This window comes from Pangasianodon hypophthalmus, chromosome 11 (assembly GCF_027358585.1).
Source record: "Pangasianodon hypophthalmus isolate fPanHyp1 chromosome 11, fPanHyp1.pri, whole genome shotgun sequence".
Taxonomy (NCBI): Eukaryota; Metazoa; Chordata; class Actinopteri; order Siluriformes; family Pangasiidae; genus Pangasianodon; species Pangasianodon hypophthalmus.
In genome coordinates, this window is record NC_069720.1 from 9,010,330 (window position 1) to 9,030,842 (window position 20,513).

General features: G+C 38.9%; 2 protein-coding genes across 5 annotated transcripts; one reads left to right on the forward strand and one right to left on the reverse strand.

The window, feature by feature from the left end:
- Positions 1-1,683: 1,683 nt before the first annotated feature.
- On the reverse strand, positions 1,684-13,705 carry asb7 (ankyrin repeat and SOCS box containing 7). Of its 3 annotated transcripts, none has more exons than XM_026930818.3 (5): positions 13,561-13,705; positions 10,461-10,565; positions 9,375-9,616; positions 7,761-8,366; positions 1,684-4,058 (listed from the first exon to the last, which is right to left on the reverse strand). In XM_026930818.3, the coding sequence occupies exons 3-5, from the start codon at positions 9,583-9,585 to the stop codon at positions 3,919-3,921; spliced, it is 957 nt and encodes a 318-aa protein (XP_026786619.1). In that variant the 5' UTR covers positions 9,586-9,616; positions 10,461-10,565; positions 13,561-13,705; the 3' UTR covers positions 1,684-3,918. The 3 variants fall into 3 exon arrangements, with proteins under 3 accessions (XP_026786619.1, XP_053094057.1, XP_026786620.1); XM_053238082.1 differs by having other exon boundaries at positions 13,556-13,666; XM_026930819.3 differs by lacking the exon at positions 13,561-13,705 and adding an exon at positions 12,620-13,540.
- Positions 13,706-13,960: 255 nt separating this feature from the next.
- On the forward strand, positions 13,961-20,468 carry lins1 (lines homolog 1). 2 transcript variants are annotated; one of them, XM_026930618.3, is made up of 7 exons: positions 13,961-14,121; positions 14,395-14,730; positions 14,913-15,002; positions 15,877-16,018; positions 17,279-17,869; positions 19,297-19,483; positions 19,586-20,468. In XM_026930618.3, exons 2-7 carry the CDS (start codon positions 14,413-14,415, stop codon positions 20,250-20,252), a joined length of 1,995 nt encoding a protein of 664 aa, XP_026786419.3. In that variant the 5' UTR covers positions 13,961-14,121; positions 14,395-14,412; the 3' UTR covers positions 20,253-20,468. The 2 variants fall into 2 exon arrangements, with proteins under 2 accessions (XP_026786419.3, XP_034164629.2); XM_034308738.2 differs by having other exon boundaries at positions 14,465-14,730.
- The last annotated feature ends 45 nt before the right edge of the window (positions 20,469-20,513 follow it).

Genomic DNA, 20,513 nt, shown 5'->3' on the forward strand with positions numbered 1-20,513 from the left:
GACAGATGTGACAATGTCTGGTCATAATGTTATATACCCTAGCATTATGGTACATTTTTCATGTAATCATAATAATATTTTATGACCGAATAAAACATAAAATAGAACCATAAAACTCAAATCTCTCTCTCTATATATAAACAATCAAAAAAGCATTAGGGATTAAAAAAATAGGAATTCCTTATCATATAGACACACACATTGTACAGAAAACAACATGCAGCCTATTAAAATGTGAAATGCTGATGGTAAAATTTCAGTTTATGCCCCTCTGGTCAAAAGAATAACATTTTAACCTCTCTTTTTTGAAGAAAATATCTGCTCATTGAAAGGAAACCCATGCATTCCATGTATTCCATGCATTTTGAAATCAGTCAGCACCCATAAATACAGTCCCCTTCAATAGTATTGGAATGACAAGACCAATTCTTGAAGACATTTAAGTTTGAAATCAAAAGATGAATATGGGATGATAGATCAGAATTTCAGCTTTTATTTCTTGATATTTACATCTAGATGTGTTAAACAACTTAGAACATGACACCTTTTGTTTGAACCCACCCATTTTTCAAGTGATCCAAAATACTGGAACGTGTGACTGACAGGTATATCTTGTTGCCTGAGTGTGCCTTGTTAGATTGATTGTTTAAACAATTAATAGCTCTGAATGTCTGCTCTTGGGTTGAGCCCTGGGTTTTACCTGTGAAGACTGCATTTGTTGTTCAAAAGGATAAACCAACATGAAGACCAGAGAGCTGTCTATGGGAGAAAAGCAAGCCATTTCGAAGCTGTGAAAAGAGGAAAAATCAATCAGAGCCATTGCACAAGCATTGGGTGTAGCCAATACAACGATTTGGAATGTCCTGAAAAAAGAAAGAAACCACAGGACAGGGGTGAATTATCACAATTCACCATTCAAAAAACCCTTCAAGAGGAGAAATATAGATGTCATACCACAAGATGCAAACCACTCATCAGCAGTAAGAATCGGAAGGCCAGATTGGAATTCGCAGAGAAATACAGAGATGAGCCACGAAAGTTCTGCAACCAAGATTAACCTCTACCAACATGATGGAACAGCCAAAGTGTGAAGAAAGGATTTGCTCATGATTCAAAACATACGAGCTCATCAGTCAACACAGTGGAGGTAGTGTCATGGCTTGGGCTTGCATGGCTGCTTCTGGAATGGGATCACTAATCTTTATTGATGATGTAACTCATGATGGTAGCAGCAGAATTAATTCAGAAGTCAGTTTCGGGGAACCTGTGCCCACTGTAGCCTCAGATTCTCCTTCTTAGCTGACATGGTTTGGTGTGATGTGAATTCTGAGATGCTTTTCTGGTCACAACATTTGTAAAGTGTGGTAGTTAGAGTTACCATAGCTTTGCTGTCAGCTCAAACCAGTCTGTCCATTCTCCTCTGATGGTCTCTCTCATGAACACGGGGTTTCCCTCAGCAGAACTGACCCTCACTGAACATCTTCTGTGTAAACTCTAACGACTGTAATATGAGTGTAACTTCCGCATATCATGTTTGATCCAAACATTTATACATCTAGAGCTGGTTAGAGAACTCATATACAATTTATACTCTTCTGTAATTTTAGTATCACTAAGGCCAATATCAATAACAAATGATATATTGTGAAACCCTACCACCTACTGAAAAAAAATACCTCAGCATACTGAGCAGACTTTTATTAAAATGTCAGCAGTCAAAAATGGATGCAAATGAACAACCAGAACACAGATACTAATGCTTAAAAAATAAACAAGGACATTGTGATAATCATTTATTCACACAATTCATTTTGGGCTAGGCAAACAGCAGTTTATATACATTCAGTAGTTGTTGTGGTGAACGGCGTGGAAGACGTCGAGACGATTTGAATCCGGAATAAGTGCTTTCTGAAAACACATCAGCGCTTCAAAACCAAATACACACACACACACACACACACACACACACACACATACTGTAAACAAAATTTCAGAGAAAACACTGCTGTTTTTTAAAGTGGAGTCGGACTTTACTGAAACTATGAAAACCTGAAGATACAGAAAAAGTCCAATTCTTCTTTATTCCTGGATTTAGATGCAGATGACCAGCTCACCTGTGCTTAAGTGAGGAAATTTCAGTTCAGCCCTGCAACATTGAAAGAATACAATAACCTCTATTTTAACAAATACACCGCCATTTTATTAGTGTGTAGCTGAATAAAAATAAACACATCATCCAGCCATATACACTTCACTTTAAATTTCCACATCCTTTGCCTAACCTTTCATCCTGATTTACAATCGTATCACCCTTTGAATTTGAAAGAACGTCCATGTTCAATGCTCCTTTAAATATGTCATCAATAAGGAGATTTATTAGGGACTGGCTTCCAAATAGATGAATGGACAACCTTGTGAAAAGAACTACAATAGTTTGACCTGTCAACAATATTAATATTGCACAGTATTGTATAACCAATTATAGGCATGTGCCTACTCAATACAGGTGGGACAATGCATACTTTTTAATCGGACTAAAGATGTAAGAAATGAACAAAATAAATACGTTACTAGATTATACTGGTGTTTCTTACAAAAACTAGTCAACTTAATTTAATAACAAGTAACACACCAGAGAAAATGTGCATGTTGTTGAGGAACCCAAGAATCCACCCAAGTGAAGGCACGACTAAATGCTGTGGGCCTTGAACAGTGAGCGTAGAACTTTTTTTTTTTTTTTTGCCATGTGCCAACTTCCAAAAAACTCTTAGATATAAATCTGATAGAGGGAAAAATTTTAACTATATTTCCACAATTTCACTAATTGCTCCCAATTAGTTTGTCAATGTGTTTCAATTCTAAAAATGTAACAAACAAAAAATATTAAGACTTAAAAAAAAAAAAAAAAAGCCGCACGACCATTCAACAAAAATCCTAAACACTTTATGATACAAGAGTTCATAGCTTAAATAATTCTAGAAAAATATCTGCTGTACATATGACACAATTATATACATAGTGTAGTCCTTGTTAATGAGTTCCGCATGAGGAAACCAAAACTTCAAGTGGGAAAACTGAAGAAAAGTTCAAATCACAGTTTTAATGCTTGTTTCACAAGTCAAATATTTTGTATTTAACGTGACAACTAACTCTGTGCACCTTCAAAACGTGCTGAATTGGTAATAGTCGAGTGGAAGAAGGTGCACAATTGACTTCATTTTGTATGAAACGTCAAATTCCACACATCTTAAACAAAAAAAGTCAGTAAGTTAGTATAAAAGGGATTGTTTGTTTATCTATTGTACAGGTATACTTGAAACTAGGAGTGTGATGATTTATTGGTATCTGTGTATCATGATAAGAAAATCTGATAGTTATACCATTAATGTTTTGCGATTGATGCATAAAATGTTTTGCTGATCACAAAAAAATGAATAAGTGAATATGAAAGATGTATAGGTAAATTAGTATTTTGAAATTGTTTTGAGAACTACAAACTATGAGCTTGAATAATAAAAAAAAAACTTGCATCAATTTCCATATTCAAATAATTTAATTATATGTAATAACATACCAAAAGCCACGATATTGGGTTGATATAAGCTCATCATAACATCAGCTTTTGATATCACCCTTAATTCCAACCTAATACTAGGACTGGATTGTTCAAATAAAATATGTTGTAATTCTTTTTCCTTTCCTGGGTCAATAATCAAATGATGAACACAAGCTGGGGTTCAGTGTCCATGACAGGTAGCTTGGCTATATTTCCAGATTAAATGACAGAAAAACATCACGCTTGGTTGTAGAAAACAATCCGCTGCCCGACGTTAAGAACAGAAAGGAAAATGAGAGGTTGCATAGTCTTTGCTAGAGAATCTGTTCCTGTGCTGATGCCTGGAGATTTCCAAGCCTCTGTCAGACATTGTCAAACTTGTGTTTTAAGTAGTCCTTCATCACCTTGGCAATAGGCAAGTCCTCCAGGAACTTTAAGCTTTGAAGGCCTATGCACTGACGAATCTTTATCCGACACAGGTCCTGCAATGTCCTGGGTTGGCCTGGAGAAAGAGAAAAGATTTGGTAGGGTCAATATTTTACTATTTTACTAATTAGTACTATTTGAGCACTAATTGCTCATACTTCAAACAAAGGAAAGTTCAGTATCGAAAAGTAAAAATATAATCCAAAATACCAGACATCAAATGCAGGATGCAGACAGTAAAAGAGTTGTGCGAAACTCCTGGTTTATACTACGGTTCCCATATGAATGTGTTTCTCAGGAACATGACAAGCATGACAAAACGAGAAGAAGAAAAAAAAAAAAAAAACAGTAATGGAATGACTTTTGCAGCTGTTATAGTCCAAGTGAAAAAAAAGGACTTGCTTTCTGGACGTTTCGCAACATTAATTAAAAATTATGATGTGATGTTCTTTAAGAAAAATGTAATCATTGGCAAATTGCTGTCGTATGATAGTCAAGTAAATTCTGTGGTTAAATCCTGTTTCTTCCATCTCCGTCTTCTCTCTAAAATCAAGCCTTTCCTCTCTTTTCAGGACTTTGAGAGAGTAATTCATGTTTTTATATCATCACGCTTAGATTACTGTAACTCACTGTATGGTGGAATGAATGCCACTACCCTGGCCCGTCTCCAGTTGGTCCAAAATGCATCAGCAAGACTCTTAATGGGCCTACGTAAATTCACCCATATCACTCCTGTCCTAGCTTCTCTGCATTGGCTGCCTGTGCGGGTTAGAGTGGAGTTTAAAATCCTTGTTTTTGTTTTTAAGTCTTTAGCTCTTAGCTAAAACTTAGCTACAACTTAGCTCCCTCATATTTATCTGAACTGCTTTCCTTACATAACCCTGCTCGAGCTCTTAGATTGCTCACTGTTCCTAGAGTTAAACTAAAGAAAAGGGGGGAACGCGCCTTTGCTGTTTTAGGCCCTAAACTCTGGAATAGCTTACCAGTTCATGTTAGATCTGCTCCTACTTTACAGGTTTTTAAATCTCTACTCAAAACACATTACTTCTCCATCGCTTTCAATGTCCCTTGATGTTTCATCTCTGTTTTTGACTTGATGGCAATCCTGGTTCTATTTCTTATATTTTGTTATATTTTAAAATAGAGTTGTTGATGTAATTTGGTTTTTAGCTGTGATTTTATTTATTTACTTTATGTTTTATTTACTACTTATTTTATTTGATGCTGTAAAGCACACTGGTCAGCTGCTGCTGTTGTAAATGGTGCTATATAAATAAATTAAACTTGAAATTTGAAACTTGAAATTTCAATGGAAAATAATCAACTTCGGGGTAACCCCGCTTCACATTGGATGACATCACACCAACCTGTTTATTATTTTCATACAACACCAACACATCAAGTATTTTATTCCTTAGGTAATCGCAAGTCAGGGGTTAATAAACATTAACTAATGCAGGTGTTCATTAGTCAGTTAACATTCATTCATTCGTTCATCTTCAGTAGCCACTTTTTCCTGGTCAGTGTCAGGGGTTCACGCACACACGGATTCAACTCTAGGTGCTATTTAGCATAGCCAGTCCACCTACATGCATGTTTTTGGGAGGTTGGAGAAAAGCAGAGAATCCAGAGGAAAACCACACAGTGCAAAACTCTGCACACAGTTACTCGAGCTCAGGACAGAACCCCGGACCCTGGAACTGTGAGGCGACTGTGACCTGTGCTGTATTAAAGGTGTTCGCCGCTTGCTGTGATAAGTATTGCCATAAATAATGTTAAGGGAACCGTATAGCCCAAATCAAATTCCTTGAGTATGCATGTGGCATGTAAATGGATCTGCAGTATACTGTGATATAAGGCATGTGCATTATTAGTGTCACTGAGAGAGAAAAACTTTAATTTAAAATAAAAGTAAAAAATAAAAAAAATACCCACACACACTGGTAATGGAAGCAGCACTTAATGAACAGTGACAACAGCATCATCTGTGTTTATATTCCTTGATCTGTTCTTTTCTTGCAAAGTTTTAAGCACATACAACTGCACAAACTTGTGTGCAGCCATACAGAGTCTGCACCTTTGTGATGAGATATTAACTGAGATTTTGAGTGTACAAAGTCTTTAAAGTACGGCTTTAAACGGCTTTAAAAATACATTAAATGGAGAGCATGACACTAATTCTTTTTATATAAATCTTATTAATATTACTATTAAAATTTAACTTGGGCACATGCCTGTACTTAAGACTTGAAGGCCACAAGTTGCCTCTTTCAGCCTCTGGTTTCTGTCCAAGAAGATCTGAGGCTTCAAGGCCACTGGCTCTGTGCCCCCCTCTATCTGCTGTCTTAAAGACGTGAAAGAAGTCAACAAATGAGTTCCAGGAATCCAGTACACGCACTTTATCAGTTCTAATAGCTGAGCTCGTCCTGCCCCCGCGCTGTAGCACAGACACAAACAGAGGCAGCAGGGAAAACCACTACAAAGGCCTGGGTAGGACCATGTGCAGATGCTGTGTACTGTCACTCGCAGAAGCTTAGTGGGGGAAAAACAAAAACAAAAAAAAAAAAAAAAACAGCACACAATGCATTCAAAAATCCTGCCTGTCAGGTCTCAAGAAAAGTGTTTTTTCTAATCGATAAGCGGGCTGAAACCTGATCTGGCTGACGGTTGAGCATGAATAGACCCCGCAGTGCATGTGCGGCTGAGACGGCCAGCTTTGATATGGTGATATCAAAGTTGAAGCAGAGCGCAGGAATGTGGCCATTGTTGTCTACTAGATCATTAGTGCTTCAGGGGATACGGCTCGCTTTTCTCACACGCTGGATTGTTCGCACAGGCAACGGTGTTCGCTTTGGCCATGCTGAGACCACTCTTCCTGTTCAGCTGGTCTCTGTTCTACTTACATGCTAACAGTGCTTTCACTCTTTTACTCTATTCCTTTAAAGAAACAGAAACCAACTATGATAGCCACGTTTCAGCATTATTATAAACCTAAAAACATTACCATTAGTGGTAAACAACAGAAGCTGGCCTTATTAACTATTAGATTAATATAACAATGTCGCTAACATCTAAAATATTCAAAATCCATGGGGCATTTAAGTAATTAGACCACTTCATCAACATTTTAGAACATCCCAATTCACCTGTAGAAAAAAACAAACAAATACAAAACAACAAAAAAAAAATGCTTGAATAAACTCCATGCTGGATGTGCTTGTGTCCTTCTAAATGCCCAATATTCTTATATAATCTTAATAATAAAAACAGTTTGGGGATTTTGAATGGACAATACTGAGTCCATGAGGACCTCCTCTCGTGTAGGGCTGAATGATACATAGTCTGTTACTCATTATCACAATATTGGAATTGGCAAAACTGATGGAACTGAGGAAGATATCTGATATTCTCATGAAATGTGGTTACAGAAGATCCAGATGACTACACAAATAAATTTAGGCCAGGAATAACCATGTCACATCAATGTCGATATTAAATACATGTCGATATTGTGGAAATCATGTCAATGCAGCAGACAGTCTTTATAAAATGCTCTATAGAAAAGCCACATTGATGAACGTGATTCTCTTTATGACAAGCATTGAATGCTGTAAGTTGCTAGCAGCTTAATCATTTGGAGGAAGTGATTTTATTTTTGTACTTGAACAAACTGATCTCTTCATCTGTGTTGTGCCACAGAACACACACAAACCCCTAATTCTCACTGACTCATTGACAATATCTCAAAAGCAAGAAAATCTCATAGTGGTTTACATACGTGTAACCTCCTGCAGGAAGTCGAGGCAGGGCCGGCTGGCGCGGGACATGCTGGCTGAGACAGCTGCGGGCGTCTGGCCCTCGTAATTGCGCGTGTTTGTGTCAGCTCCATAGGCGTAGAGAAGCTGTGCACAGAGCACGTCGTCACGCAGAGCCGAGAGGTGAAGCGGTGTCTGACCGTCCTCCACGCGCCCGAGGTTGGTGTCTGCGCCACGCTGAAGGAACATGCGGCAGTACGCGTGGTTGCCCTTGATGACAGCGTAGCGCAGCAGGAAGCCGTTCTGCACGTCGATGTTGGCGTGGTGGTCAAGCAGCAGCCGCACGCAGCTCGAGCGCTCTCGGATGATGGCCAGCTGCAGTGGTGTAGTGCCCTTGTCGCTCAGTGGGTCTACATCAGCATGGAACTCCAAGAGCAGGCGCACAAAGGAGTCACGGCCGTAGTGTGCAGCCACGTGCAGTGGCGTCCAGCCGTCGTTGCTCTTGGCATTGATGATGTCGCCACGATGCTCTGATTCCAGCATAAGGCGAGCAATGCGTGCGCGTCCGTGCATGGCGGCGTAGTGCAGCGCCGTGAAACCGCCAATGAAGTCCTTTACTGTTGGGTCCGCTGTTTGTGTTTTTTTTTTTTTTTTTTTTTTTTTTAAAACACACCCCACACACACAGAGAAACAGACAGAAAAACTTAATTCAGTGCTGCCCATTGAGATGATAGAAATTTTATTTTTAAAGTAGGAAGCTTGTGAAAAGTTAAAGTACATTTCCTTAATGATTACTGGTTCAAGCACCTTAATACAATTAATATATAGTGTCTCTTTCAATAGAAAGTCTGTGTCAGTACATCACACCAGACATCATTATCTTATATAAACTTTTCAAGTTTCTTCATGTTTGCAGACTTAAAAAAAATTATATAAATAAGTCTTAACGTGTTGTCTTAATGTCTTTAACTCAACTTTTAATAAAATTAACACTCAAATGGCAATACTAATCAATCTCTTATTTTTAAAAACTAAATGTTAGACCTCATAATGATGGTTTAGCTAAATATTATGGTATGTAATTGTATAATGATATAGTATAGCTTTTTAAAATACTGAAAAATAGTGTTCGTGTTAATATAGTGTGTCCTAATTTGTCACAAAGAGGCTCTAACTCTAAGAATAACTTTTAATAATTTGGTGAAAAACATAGTTCAGGACCATTTCATGTCATTTCCTGTTACCACGCACAAGCCAGATTATTTTAGAAAGTGGTTAAAAAACACTAACACGTTTCCTCTATAGTCTTTCCTATATGTTTCCTATAGTCTTACATCAGGTACAAACTGAAAACTATGGAAACATGGAAAAGGATATTCCTTTCGTTTTTTTTTTTAAAGGAGTGCTCCATATCCTGCCACTTTTGCACGGAAGTAGGTTTCCCCCCCATTACTTACTAACCCAGTTTCATAGCGCCATCTAGCGTCTGGCATAAATTCCTGCACCCATAATAATCCCAGTACATCAGTGTAATTTTGATTCTTACTGGAAAAAAAAAAACTTCAGTAATTCAGCTGAATTGTTTTCTAGAAGAACAGTTTCTACACTCTCAAAAAGAAACCGTCCAGGCCGCCTACCTCCATGCTCGAGGAAGACACGGACGCAGCGCTCCTTGCCCTTGGCGGCGGAGAAATGCAGCAGTGTCCATCCGTTGGCGTCCCTGATCTTGGGCGAGTAGCCCTGCTCCAGCATCTTGCGCACGGTGTAGACATCGCCGGCTGCCACCGCTGCCTGGATCTGCAGCTCCTCCTGCAGGTCCGGGTTCCTTCTGAAGTGATGGTTCAGCATCCTGTCACATTGCGCAGCCACTCCTGCGTCCCTGGGCACAGACACACGACTTATGATACGGGAGCACATCAAGAGACAACACTGAACGTCAATGAAAAAGAGCATGTGACAGACAGACAGGTATAGAGACAGACAGAGAAAGAAAGACGGACAGATTATAAAGACAGGAAGATACAGACATAATCATGCAGGCTGGCAGATATATAGACACACAAATGCAAAGGCAGGCATAGAGGTAGGCAGACAGAAAGATACAGAGGCATACAAACACACAGGTAGATATAAAGCAACCAGGCAGTAGGATAGATGCATAATTCATCCTGTAATAGAATATTGAATCATTTCCTCAGGCAAACACCACAGTGCAACACAGCCGCATATAATAAATGGCAAACAGCATTAAACATAGAGAAAAAAAAATAATGACACTAGCTCAAATCAAATATCATCTTTTAGGTGTGATGTGAAGACAGATCACAAAATCTCATAACCAGACATTAGCCAAGACTTATGACTTTTTGTTGAGGGCATAAACACGACGTGTCAGATTAGCAACTTTCTTCGAAAAGGGTAAAGACTATGGCTGAGATGTACATACTCGTTTGTGTCTGTATTAATGCACCTAACTATGTAACAGTTAGGTTTCCTGCCAACCAAAACATGGGAATGGACAGCGCCTTAGAGCGTCCACTTGTCCCATGGACTAGCTAATGGATTTATGATTTATTCACCCCTGCCCACGCATGCTTTATGTCTCATTTAAATTACTCATCCAACGTAAATGATTATTATTCATTTTTAAACTCAAAGGCCAAATTAAAATCATCCATGAGTGTTCAAGAAATGTTGCCTGTTGGTGTAAATGAACCATTTACCTTTGATTAATGTACAGCAGTTCTGAAAGGCCCTTTGTGTTTTGGGCGCATTTTTCAATCCAGCCCAATCGGCATCAAACTTCTAACTGCAGAAGCGTCACAAACCTGTGAGCAAAAGCATGAGATTAAACATTAATAATAATAATTTTAAAAAAAAGAAACACAACAGATCATTACTTTGTGATGGAATGTCTCAACAGCTGTTCTGATATTGCATTTAAGGGATCTTGACTTTAATACGAGAAGCACAGAAGTCACTTGGTGTTGAAAACTGTTGTGGAAGCGGGCGGTTTTTACTTTAATACAAGCGGTCTTAGACATGAAGCTTGAGGGATGAAGAAAGGCCATGTTCATTAACATGGGAATATACAGGTTGTTCACGTGGCTCTGCTTTCATTCGTTTATCTTCAGTTACTGCTTCTAGTGGTTTAAATGACTAATTTGCTTATATATCGGGAAACAGACCCAACTATGATTGTTAGAAAACATTACAGGCAGGTACAATCAAAAACAATAACTGCAGGAGCAGGGGGTATTGGTCAAACTTTTAAGGGAAGCGGGCTGGAGTAGGATAAAAAAAACATCTGTGTAACGTGATAAAGTGGTAACCTGAAGCACCAGTGCAAAACAAAACATAACTTCAAGCTATCTTATTTATAGCCATGAAATAATACCTAATGGATAATCATGGAAAGGTAACTGTAGTTGTCATTGCTGTTGCCAGAACTTAGTAGGCAAGGAATTTTCTGTAACTGTACTTTCACAAATTTTAGTTGAATAGCCCTGGGCTACTGCATTCATGCTGTGTTTTCTCTGAATACCAAGCATGGCAAAGAGAAATGCTGTAACTTTTTCGATCAAACAACAACAACAACCCCCACTAAACTTAGAGTTTTGTCGCCTGTCCTACTTTGAATGGACAATTTGTGCTTAGTCTATCTACTTGTAGTTTCTCCTCCAGAGGCATTTTGGAGAATAGAAGGATGTTAGAGTAAATAATCTACCTTGTTTCTGTTCATTACACCCATGACAAGACAGTGGCTACTTTTAAATATGCCTGTTTTAATCAGAAATGTGTTGCATGTAAACACATTATTCAGAAAATCCACTGAAAGGAGATACATGTGCATGCTCAGTCCGCAAGGAACTGTGGGTGCTAACAGATGCTTAAGCGGCAGTCACACTAGACTTTTCAATTCCACTGAGTTCCATTCATACGCTTGTGAACACTGGAGACTGGAAACACAAGCTCAATGCGAAGATATTTCGCATTTCACCAAAGAACACCAAAGTTCATGTTTGGTGAACCCTGACCTGCGAACTCGTATCACGTGAAGACGTGTGACCAATAGAAGATCGACACCTCGATCTTCAGAAAATCCAAGATGGAGGAAGCACTGATTATAAGGGTGTCAGACAATCCCGTTGTATACAACACAACTTTAAAAGAACATAATGGAATCCATGATGTGTGGATATTTATAAAAAAAATTTAATATCCAGTTACCGACCATATTCACAGTGATCTCCAAAGAAATTTTGCATGCTTATGGTCTCGTGTGTCCGCCCTTTAGCTGTAGGCTAGGTATGTAGAAACGGCAACTCAGGCATACTTACAACAACCACGTATACAGGAATATTCCAATACCTGTGCGCATATAAACATTGTATTCGGAATATGGCTGCAATCCAAATTAGAAATGCAATTAGATGTGCATGTAAACATAGCCAGTGATATGCTGCAGGAATCTACAGTCTGGGCTAGAAAGAAATCAGCCCCAGCCTTGCTTCTTCATAGCGTTCAGTGCATTGTTTCATGGTGGTGCTGTTGTGCTTTGTTCCAAAAAATAAAATAAAATAATAATAATCCAAAAATAATCCTAACATTTGTTAACAGCAAATAATCTGGTGTAATACCAAAAATGACGTCTCATTAGGAGATTTATCTCTAATTCAGGAGGCTTAGCCCTGCTAGTCTGCATGTACACCAGCCGCCCATTCTGTTACTGTTAGACAGTCACATACACTAAACGTCATTCATGTCGCTAGCTAGCAATTAACCTTTTCATCTTCTACAGCGAATAATATGAACTATTAGCCGTTGTTTATATTATATGGAAACTAAAGGACAGAAATGAACTCAATATTGTAGTACTGACTCAGTTTTAGCTTCTTAAGGACGAATAAACTTTGCTTAAGTAACCAAAGCACGACTAGTTAGCCAAGAAACTAGTTAGCCAAGAGACTGGTTAGCATCAACAAACAACTCCGCCTACTATCAAGGGTTAACTGCTGAACGTCACCCTGATTAGCACCTGTGGACATTAATAAGTGATACTATTATTATTAAATAACAGCCCTGGTGTCTTGGGTCTCCTGTGGATATGTTACAATAAACCCGTTTTCTCGTATCTAATCACATGGAGACCCTGTTAGCAAAGTACTTCCTGTGCCCTTAGCCATAACCTCATCATACAGTAACGAGAGGGTTGTTTTTACCGTATTTTTCTTTTTTTATGTGTCTCTAAAATGGAGTCATTTAGATTTATCCGAATTAGATTTTTATTAGAAACATCCGAATATCGCTAAGCATTCAGGACGTTTTTCTTATCATGTGTCATGGGTCTTATCAAGTGTAGATCTCCTTAAATACACAGAGAAATGTCATTGTTACCATGAAGCAAAATGAATTTATTCATGTAAGAAGTAAATAAATAAAAATAGTATATTGCACAACAACTAGCCCAGATTCACGACTATAATAACCAAACACCGAAAGAAGCCAACTTAGCAAGCGCCGCTAGCCAGTTGGTGTTATGAACCAGGAGCCGCTATGTTAGCTAAAGCTAATTCTAATCAGACAATCTGGCACTTCATAAAGACAAATCTAACTGGAAGACACGATCGAGCCGTTCGCTGTCATTATACAGAGGTGGTTAAGCTAGCTAGCCCAATGATAACTCAGCTAACAATAATGCAGACCTATCAGGCTAGTTAGCTAAATTAGCTCCTACCCAGGAGATGGTAACTAATTTCCACAGCTGCATTGCAAATCATTTTGAACGAACTTTAGAAATGAAAGTTTGTGCTCATACTTAACTGTATCTGGTGCGTTGTGGCAGCAACCGCTGAAAAGAAACCAATATAAAAACTATTCAAAGCTTCATACTTGGAACAAAATGCAGCTAGCCAGTTAGCCGTCCACTTCGGATAGGGTGCATGTAGCCAATCAGGAACGAAGAAGCGAGCCGTCAAGTGCGCCTAACTGCTGCAAAAAGCGTCGTCTATTTGCGACCAGCGATGACTAAATCGACTACAAAAACAAACCTACCTAACACTTTACCATTTTAGAGAAAAGAAGAAGAAGAAGAAATGTCTTATTCAAAAGTGTTCTCATGCCATACAGATTAATGTAACAAAGTTACCACTCATTAAATTCGAAAAATTGAATACAAGTCAGACTACAATAGGGAGGGGAATTTACTTCCGGCACCATTACTGACGTCACAAAGTGCGACTGTTTTCATTGCTCGTGCATGACAGTAGGGAAGAGCAATGTGCAAGATGTTTATCTCTGTTAATGCGTAATTAAAAAACTCAAGAGAAATTTGGATTAACTCCAACGCAGCGATTTTGTTCCTCTTTTATTCACTATGGACTTGTGAGCAAGTAACCTTATTTGTCATGTTCGTTAAACTGTAGTGAAGTTCATACAGTTTTATATTATAATAGTCTTCCACTAGATTAGCCTATAATGTGAAAACAGGGAGTACAAGAAGTGTTAACTCCAATGAGATCATTATGGACTTGACAATATATATAGAATATATGTAGAATATAGAAATGGCACCCACTGATACTTTATCTTGTCCATTCTTGTCCATGTTCATCTTGTCCATCTTGTCTATCTTGTCTGTTGTTTGCTGGTGATCAGTTTGCCATACACATACACATGGACATGGACATGGATGCACAGCATTCAGACTTGCAGGCTGTGTTCACAGATGTACGGTCTGGACTTGTTCCTGCTATGAGCACTGAGGAGCTCGCAAGTCAGATTTCATCAGCCATAAACCATTCTTTGCACATTTTACTACAATCTCCACACGGCATGACAAGTGAAGACACAGAGATGACAGGCATGTTCCTTACACTTACTGGAAAAATCATCTCCAAGCTTACTTCAAAAAGTCTGCCACGAGATGTCAGCGTGTTCTATGAAGACGCCGTGAAGAGACTCTTTGGGGCCTCTAATCTGACAGCTGATCTTGTGAGTGTGGGCTTCCACAGCTTTTGGAAGTGTCCTCGTCTTTTTCACCAGCTCCTGTTTCCTTTTACAGGTTTCATGGTTTAAATTTGAGAAATCCAGATCCAAGAACATCCATGTTTGGTCACCATATTTCAGTTTTATGGCTCTCTAATTTGTTTTATTTTATTTTATTGTTGACGTAGGTGTGTCTGATGAACTGCCAGGACAGGATGTTGTCTCATTTAGCTGCAAAATGCATGGCTTCTTTTGTCATATATGACATCGGTAATACTGTAAGTACTCAATTTACATACATTTTACATAAATTCCCTACATATCATACATGTAGTAGATCTGCTTAACATACACCGACTGCTTATAGATGGCTAGATAGATAGATGAACACACGTATATATGAATTCATAAAAAGTAGATCAAATTACAATAAAATTAATCATGCATACAACATGTACAGTATACAATATATGCACCACATTTACTCAGTCTAGCTGCCATGCATGCCTGTGCAACACAATGTGAGGAGGCAAGAGGTGAAGATGAGAATGAACGTACAAATGCAAGTGACGGTCTAATGTGTGTGACACAGAGTGGGCTATGCACACAGTCTTATTGCAAACGTTGGTAAAGTGATTTCTATGGGAAATGACACTTCTGGGCAGTTGAGTCCTGAAGCTGTACTTGGTGTCCTTTCGCATGAACATGCATTGACGAGGGTAGTTAGAGTTTACTGGCCATTCTCCTCTGACCTGTCTCATCAAAAAACGTGTCCACCTGCAGAACTGTCACTCACTGGATGCTTTTTGTTTCCGCACCATTCTGTATAAACTCTAGAGACTGTTCTGTGTGAAAATCCCAGAAGATCAGCAGTTTATTAAAAACTCAAAAAAGCCCATCAACCGTAGGCTCAAAGTCACTGAGATCACGTTATTTTCTCATTCTAATATTTGCTGTGAATATTAACTGAAGCTCTTGACCTGCATCTGCAACGTGATTGGCTGATTGGATAATTACATAAACATGCAGGTGTATGTAGGTGTTCCTAATAAAGTGTACTTGTATGTACTTGTCAGTACTAGTCAATAATGACTAAACATTTATACTGAGAAATAAATTTCTTGTAAATCTGTGAATTTTTGTTTATTGCAGATTGGTAGCAACCGCGTGTGGACGACTGCCTTCACAGAAACATTTCAGAGTTCGGCTCCGAGCCGCGCCCTGGACACACACCTGTGGGCCCTGACAGACGTGATTAAGAGGATAATGAAGTTAGACAGCATTAACAAACGAGGTAGTGAAGCCCCTAAAACATTATATATTTCACAGTTTTAGGTAAGTAACAGATAACTCCAGGAATTTTGTCAATACTGAAACAGCGCAGACCTTTTTCACGTTTCTTGCTGCTTGGGCAGAATTTTAAAAGTTACTTTTTGGTTCCTTCTATGATTCTTCTGTTTTTCACTGTTGGTAATGGTGGGGTTCATTTATCAAACTGGATATGAACAAAATTTATTTGTAAATCGTGAAATTTTCATTTTAGCTCCTACACTAATATGAACCTTGATTGATCGGCATCAAATCGTATAATTGGTATGAGTTATTGTTTTTTTAATACAGTTTACACTTGCAAGTTTAAATCGCTTATTTATTTCACTTGCGTGTACAAATTTATGTGAAACAAATCATATTAATGACTTGACATTAAACAATCAAAAATAAATCCACAGATTAAGACAAATAAGACTAGCTGTTCAGTTAGAACAAAAGAAATGGCACCTTACAAAAGGAGAAAGAGTTCGTGTGCGTCTATGGTAGCTGATGCGCTGCAATGGCTGAGCTGCATTAATGGAAGAATTAGCTCATACCACATGTAGGAGGTGCTCTTTCACTGTTTAGTCATCATTCCAGATGTTTTGTCACTCTCTGCGAATGCAGAGAGTGACAAACTCAGCTATAGGGTTTTTTTGGGCATCACTAAAAGCAAATCAGCTGTGCTGTGAGCATGTTTGGCAATTTACAGCTGATTGGCAGTATCAACATTCACACTCATATATGAAGAAAATCAGCATCACTAAAACATTTGTAAATCTGACTGGAGGGAATTTTTAGTTCTGTTTTATCTATGAAAACATTTACACACAACTTATATTATGATTGATAAATGAGGTCTGGTGTCCCTAAACACTTTAATATAATTCTCTAGCACTGAGAACATCAACAGTTTATATGTTTTGGGGCTTTGTGACAGTTTCTTATTTGAGCTTTTTATGCTTTACATAAGACTTCACAAAGACCTAAACAAACACCTTAATAATGCACATTAAAATAAATTAGATAGAGCATGTCAACAGGGATGCAAACATTTACGCTCGGGAATAAAGATAACTGCTGACTAAGACTCTGTTGTTTAATAAGAAAACACAATTAAATGACCATGAAATTGTTTTGTATATAAACTATGAGAAGGAGATTTTTTTTTCTTTTACCCAGAAACCAAGGGCAATGCAAATTTTTTTTTTGCTGTTTCTGTTTTTTTTTTTTTTTCCTGCAGAGATTTTGATGAAACTTCTTGCTGATTTTGAGTCATCCCTCACTTCCTTGTATCCAAAGCTGCTCTTTCAAGACAATCCTGAACATACACATGCAGCAGAAAATGACAGAGACACTGTCGAGTTAGAAATCAGTGTATGTGCACTCCTGGACCTTGTCGAAGTCCTCAGTGCTGCGAGGCTAAGGCATGGCCTCTGCTCTTCCGTTCAGAGACTGGTGTTCCTCCAAACTTCAGCACTCCTCCGTCTGACGCTCTCCAACATGAAGGAATTTGTAAAGAAACGAGCACTGCTTTTGCTGAAGCGGATTCTCGTTCAGAGAACAGGGGAGGAATGGGGTTTCGGTGAAAATCACTCTAAAGAGCGTGATGAGGAATATTCCACCGATTTGCTTCTGATGGCTGATGCCGTGCTCCAGGAAGTGGAAGCTGGTTGGCTCCGGAAGTTCCGTGTCAAAACTCAGGCGAGTTTCTTCGGTGGGAACAAAGTGAACGTTTCGGATGGAGAAATGAAAGATGCTGTGATGCTCAGGGCCGTGAGCCTGATTCTGATCAAGTGTCTGGAGATTAAAACTCGGCATGTTTCTACTCAAGGTAAATTGATTGTGATTTGATCAACTCTTTTACGTTTTCATAATATTCTACATAATATTCTACATTCTGTTCTATTGACAGTATATTAGGTAATATTATATTTCCACAAACTTAAAGCACTGGTAAATCACTGATGTTGTATAAGCAAGTCACATTCATGAATGTGATATTTTGAACAGCCACCAAACTCAGTGTAGGGCACTAGGGGGCACTAATCACTTGCAGAAATTGTTTTTTTTTTTTTTTTTTGGTGTGTTGTGGCAATGTTGGAATTTAAACTGACAAGCAATTGTTTGATGATAAGGTCAGACACCATGCCTTCTCCATTTTGAAGGTACAAAGTGTCAGTTTTAATTTCAAGTTGAATTTCATCTGGCATTTCTAGTGTCATTAACAAATCAGTAAATAAATATATATGCCCTGCATTGGACTGGCATCTCATCCAGGGTTTATTCCCACCTCACACCTAGTGTTCCTGGGATATTGTCTGAATCCCCTGCAACCCTGATCAGGAGTGTTTATGGAAGATGAAAGACGATCGATTAGTTGATTGAGTGAGTGGTGGCAAGTATTGTTCATCATATATCCATCCATTCTCTATACCGCTTATCCTACATGGGGTTGCCTGGAGCCTATCCCAGGGGACTCAGGGCACAGGGCAGGAGGCCACCCCATCACAGCACACAATTGCACACACACTCACTCACACACTACAGACAATTTTGGAAAATGCCAGTTAGCCTACAATGCATGTCTTTGGACCGGCGGAGGAAACCAGAGTACCCAGAGAGAAGCCTCTGAAGCACAGGGAGAACATGCAGACTCTGTGCATGTAGGGGGAAGCGGGATTCAAGCCCCCAACCCCGGAGGTGCAAGGTAACAGTGCTAACCACTAAGCCACTGTACCCCCTTTGTTCATCATTACCTACCACTAAATAATGTAAGCATGTAGGCTAATGGGTTTACAAAGTTAGCTTAATAATTACAGGACACATTCATATAATGGACATACCAAGTCATAACTCTGAGAAAGTGTGTTGTTATTGTGACTGTATAAAGTGTTTTTTTCTACAAGTGCCAGAAATGAAGTATGGTGAAATCTTGTTTGAGAATTTTGGGTTCCATTTAGCATCACTCCGGCTTCTTTGGTTTGTCTTTCTTAACCCATAAATGAAGGAGGAACCCTTAAAGGTTCTGTGTAGCCACTGATCTACCACTGAACATTCATTTTAAGAAAGTATTTCAAGTAGAGATGATATAGAAAGCTAGAACTGTAGAATCATCCCAACTCAACTCTTATGAAACCCCAGTTTTTTTTGTAAAATATTAAGCCCATGAAGTATTTGACCATTTGCAGGTTCACACTTCCAGCAGAAGATGGCAGTCTTCCTATTTTGATCAAGCTCTTATGTGTTCTGATGTTTCAGGAGCTCACTGTGCCCTTGATGTTCAGCCTTGTCTTATGGAACTGCTGGCTTTTCTCCAGCAGCAGGTGCTTCAGGTTAAAGCAGTCACACATCTCTGCTCTTGGATCTTAGTAGTGTTTGCAGACCAGGATGATGACCTGATAGAATCAGCCAAGGTTTTGATTACCTTGTATTTACATCAGAGAAGGTGGGACATTAGTTGTAATGTTGAGGAGATTGATGTTTGGGTGTGTGGTTTTCAAGAGTTTGATTATCAGGCACTCAGATAATAACTTTTTACCCTTTTTAGTTCGAGGTCCTCAGACCCTTCAGCATGTGAGTGGGGATGTAACCCTCATTGTCACTTTACTCTCCTACTCAGAAGTCTCTCCTTCGACCACACTGTCCTCCTGGACTTCCTCATTTCTGATGAAACCTGCTTCTTGGAGTACTGCGTACTCTACCTGAAGCACTTGTGCAACCACTGGCAAGATTTTTGTAATGCATGTTGTCGTATCAAAAACTCTGAGACTGAGACACACACTCTGTCCCTCCCACATTTTTCTGAAGCATCAGAAACATCACAACCTCGTGATGACCCTCAGTCTAAAGTTCCTGGATTTAGGCCAAGCCTGGTTGATTATGAGTGCTCAGAGGATTCTGAAGACGAAGACAGAAGCGTGTCAAACCTCCAGAAGAGAAGGAATGCTGAGGAACCAGTAGCAGAGATCAACATGAGTAAAGCAGGAGAACAGGCTGTGTGTGGATCAGCAGATACAGTGGAGAAAATAAGCACTGCCTCCCCTGTGGGTCTGAGTGGGAAGGTTGCGTTGTGCCTTACTGAGTTAAGGACTGTTATCACCCGACTTCACAGCAGGGGGCTATTCCCATACAACCCTACGTCTCTTCTTAAATTGCTGCGGGCTATTGAGACTAAAGGTCATTTGGAAAAACTAACAGCACCGCAACTTAAATAATTTAAATGTCTTAATGATGTACGGCCAAACATTATCTTCAGAGAAGACAAACCTCCTCTAACAAAACCCTGTTAACCACTGCAAATTGTTTTATACTATTTCATATACAAAGTCCAGAATTGCATGAAATCATGAAAGCAAAGTCGACTTATCTTGTTTGAGATGATGTTTTTTTTTTTAACTTATGTAGCTGGGAGTAATAAATATTTAAATTCATTGTGTGTTTGTGTACATTAATGGAAGGTAGTGTACTGTGTGTAA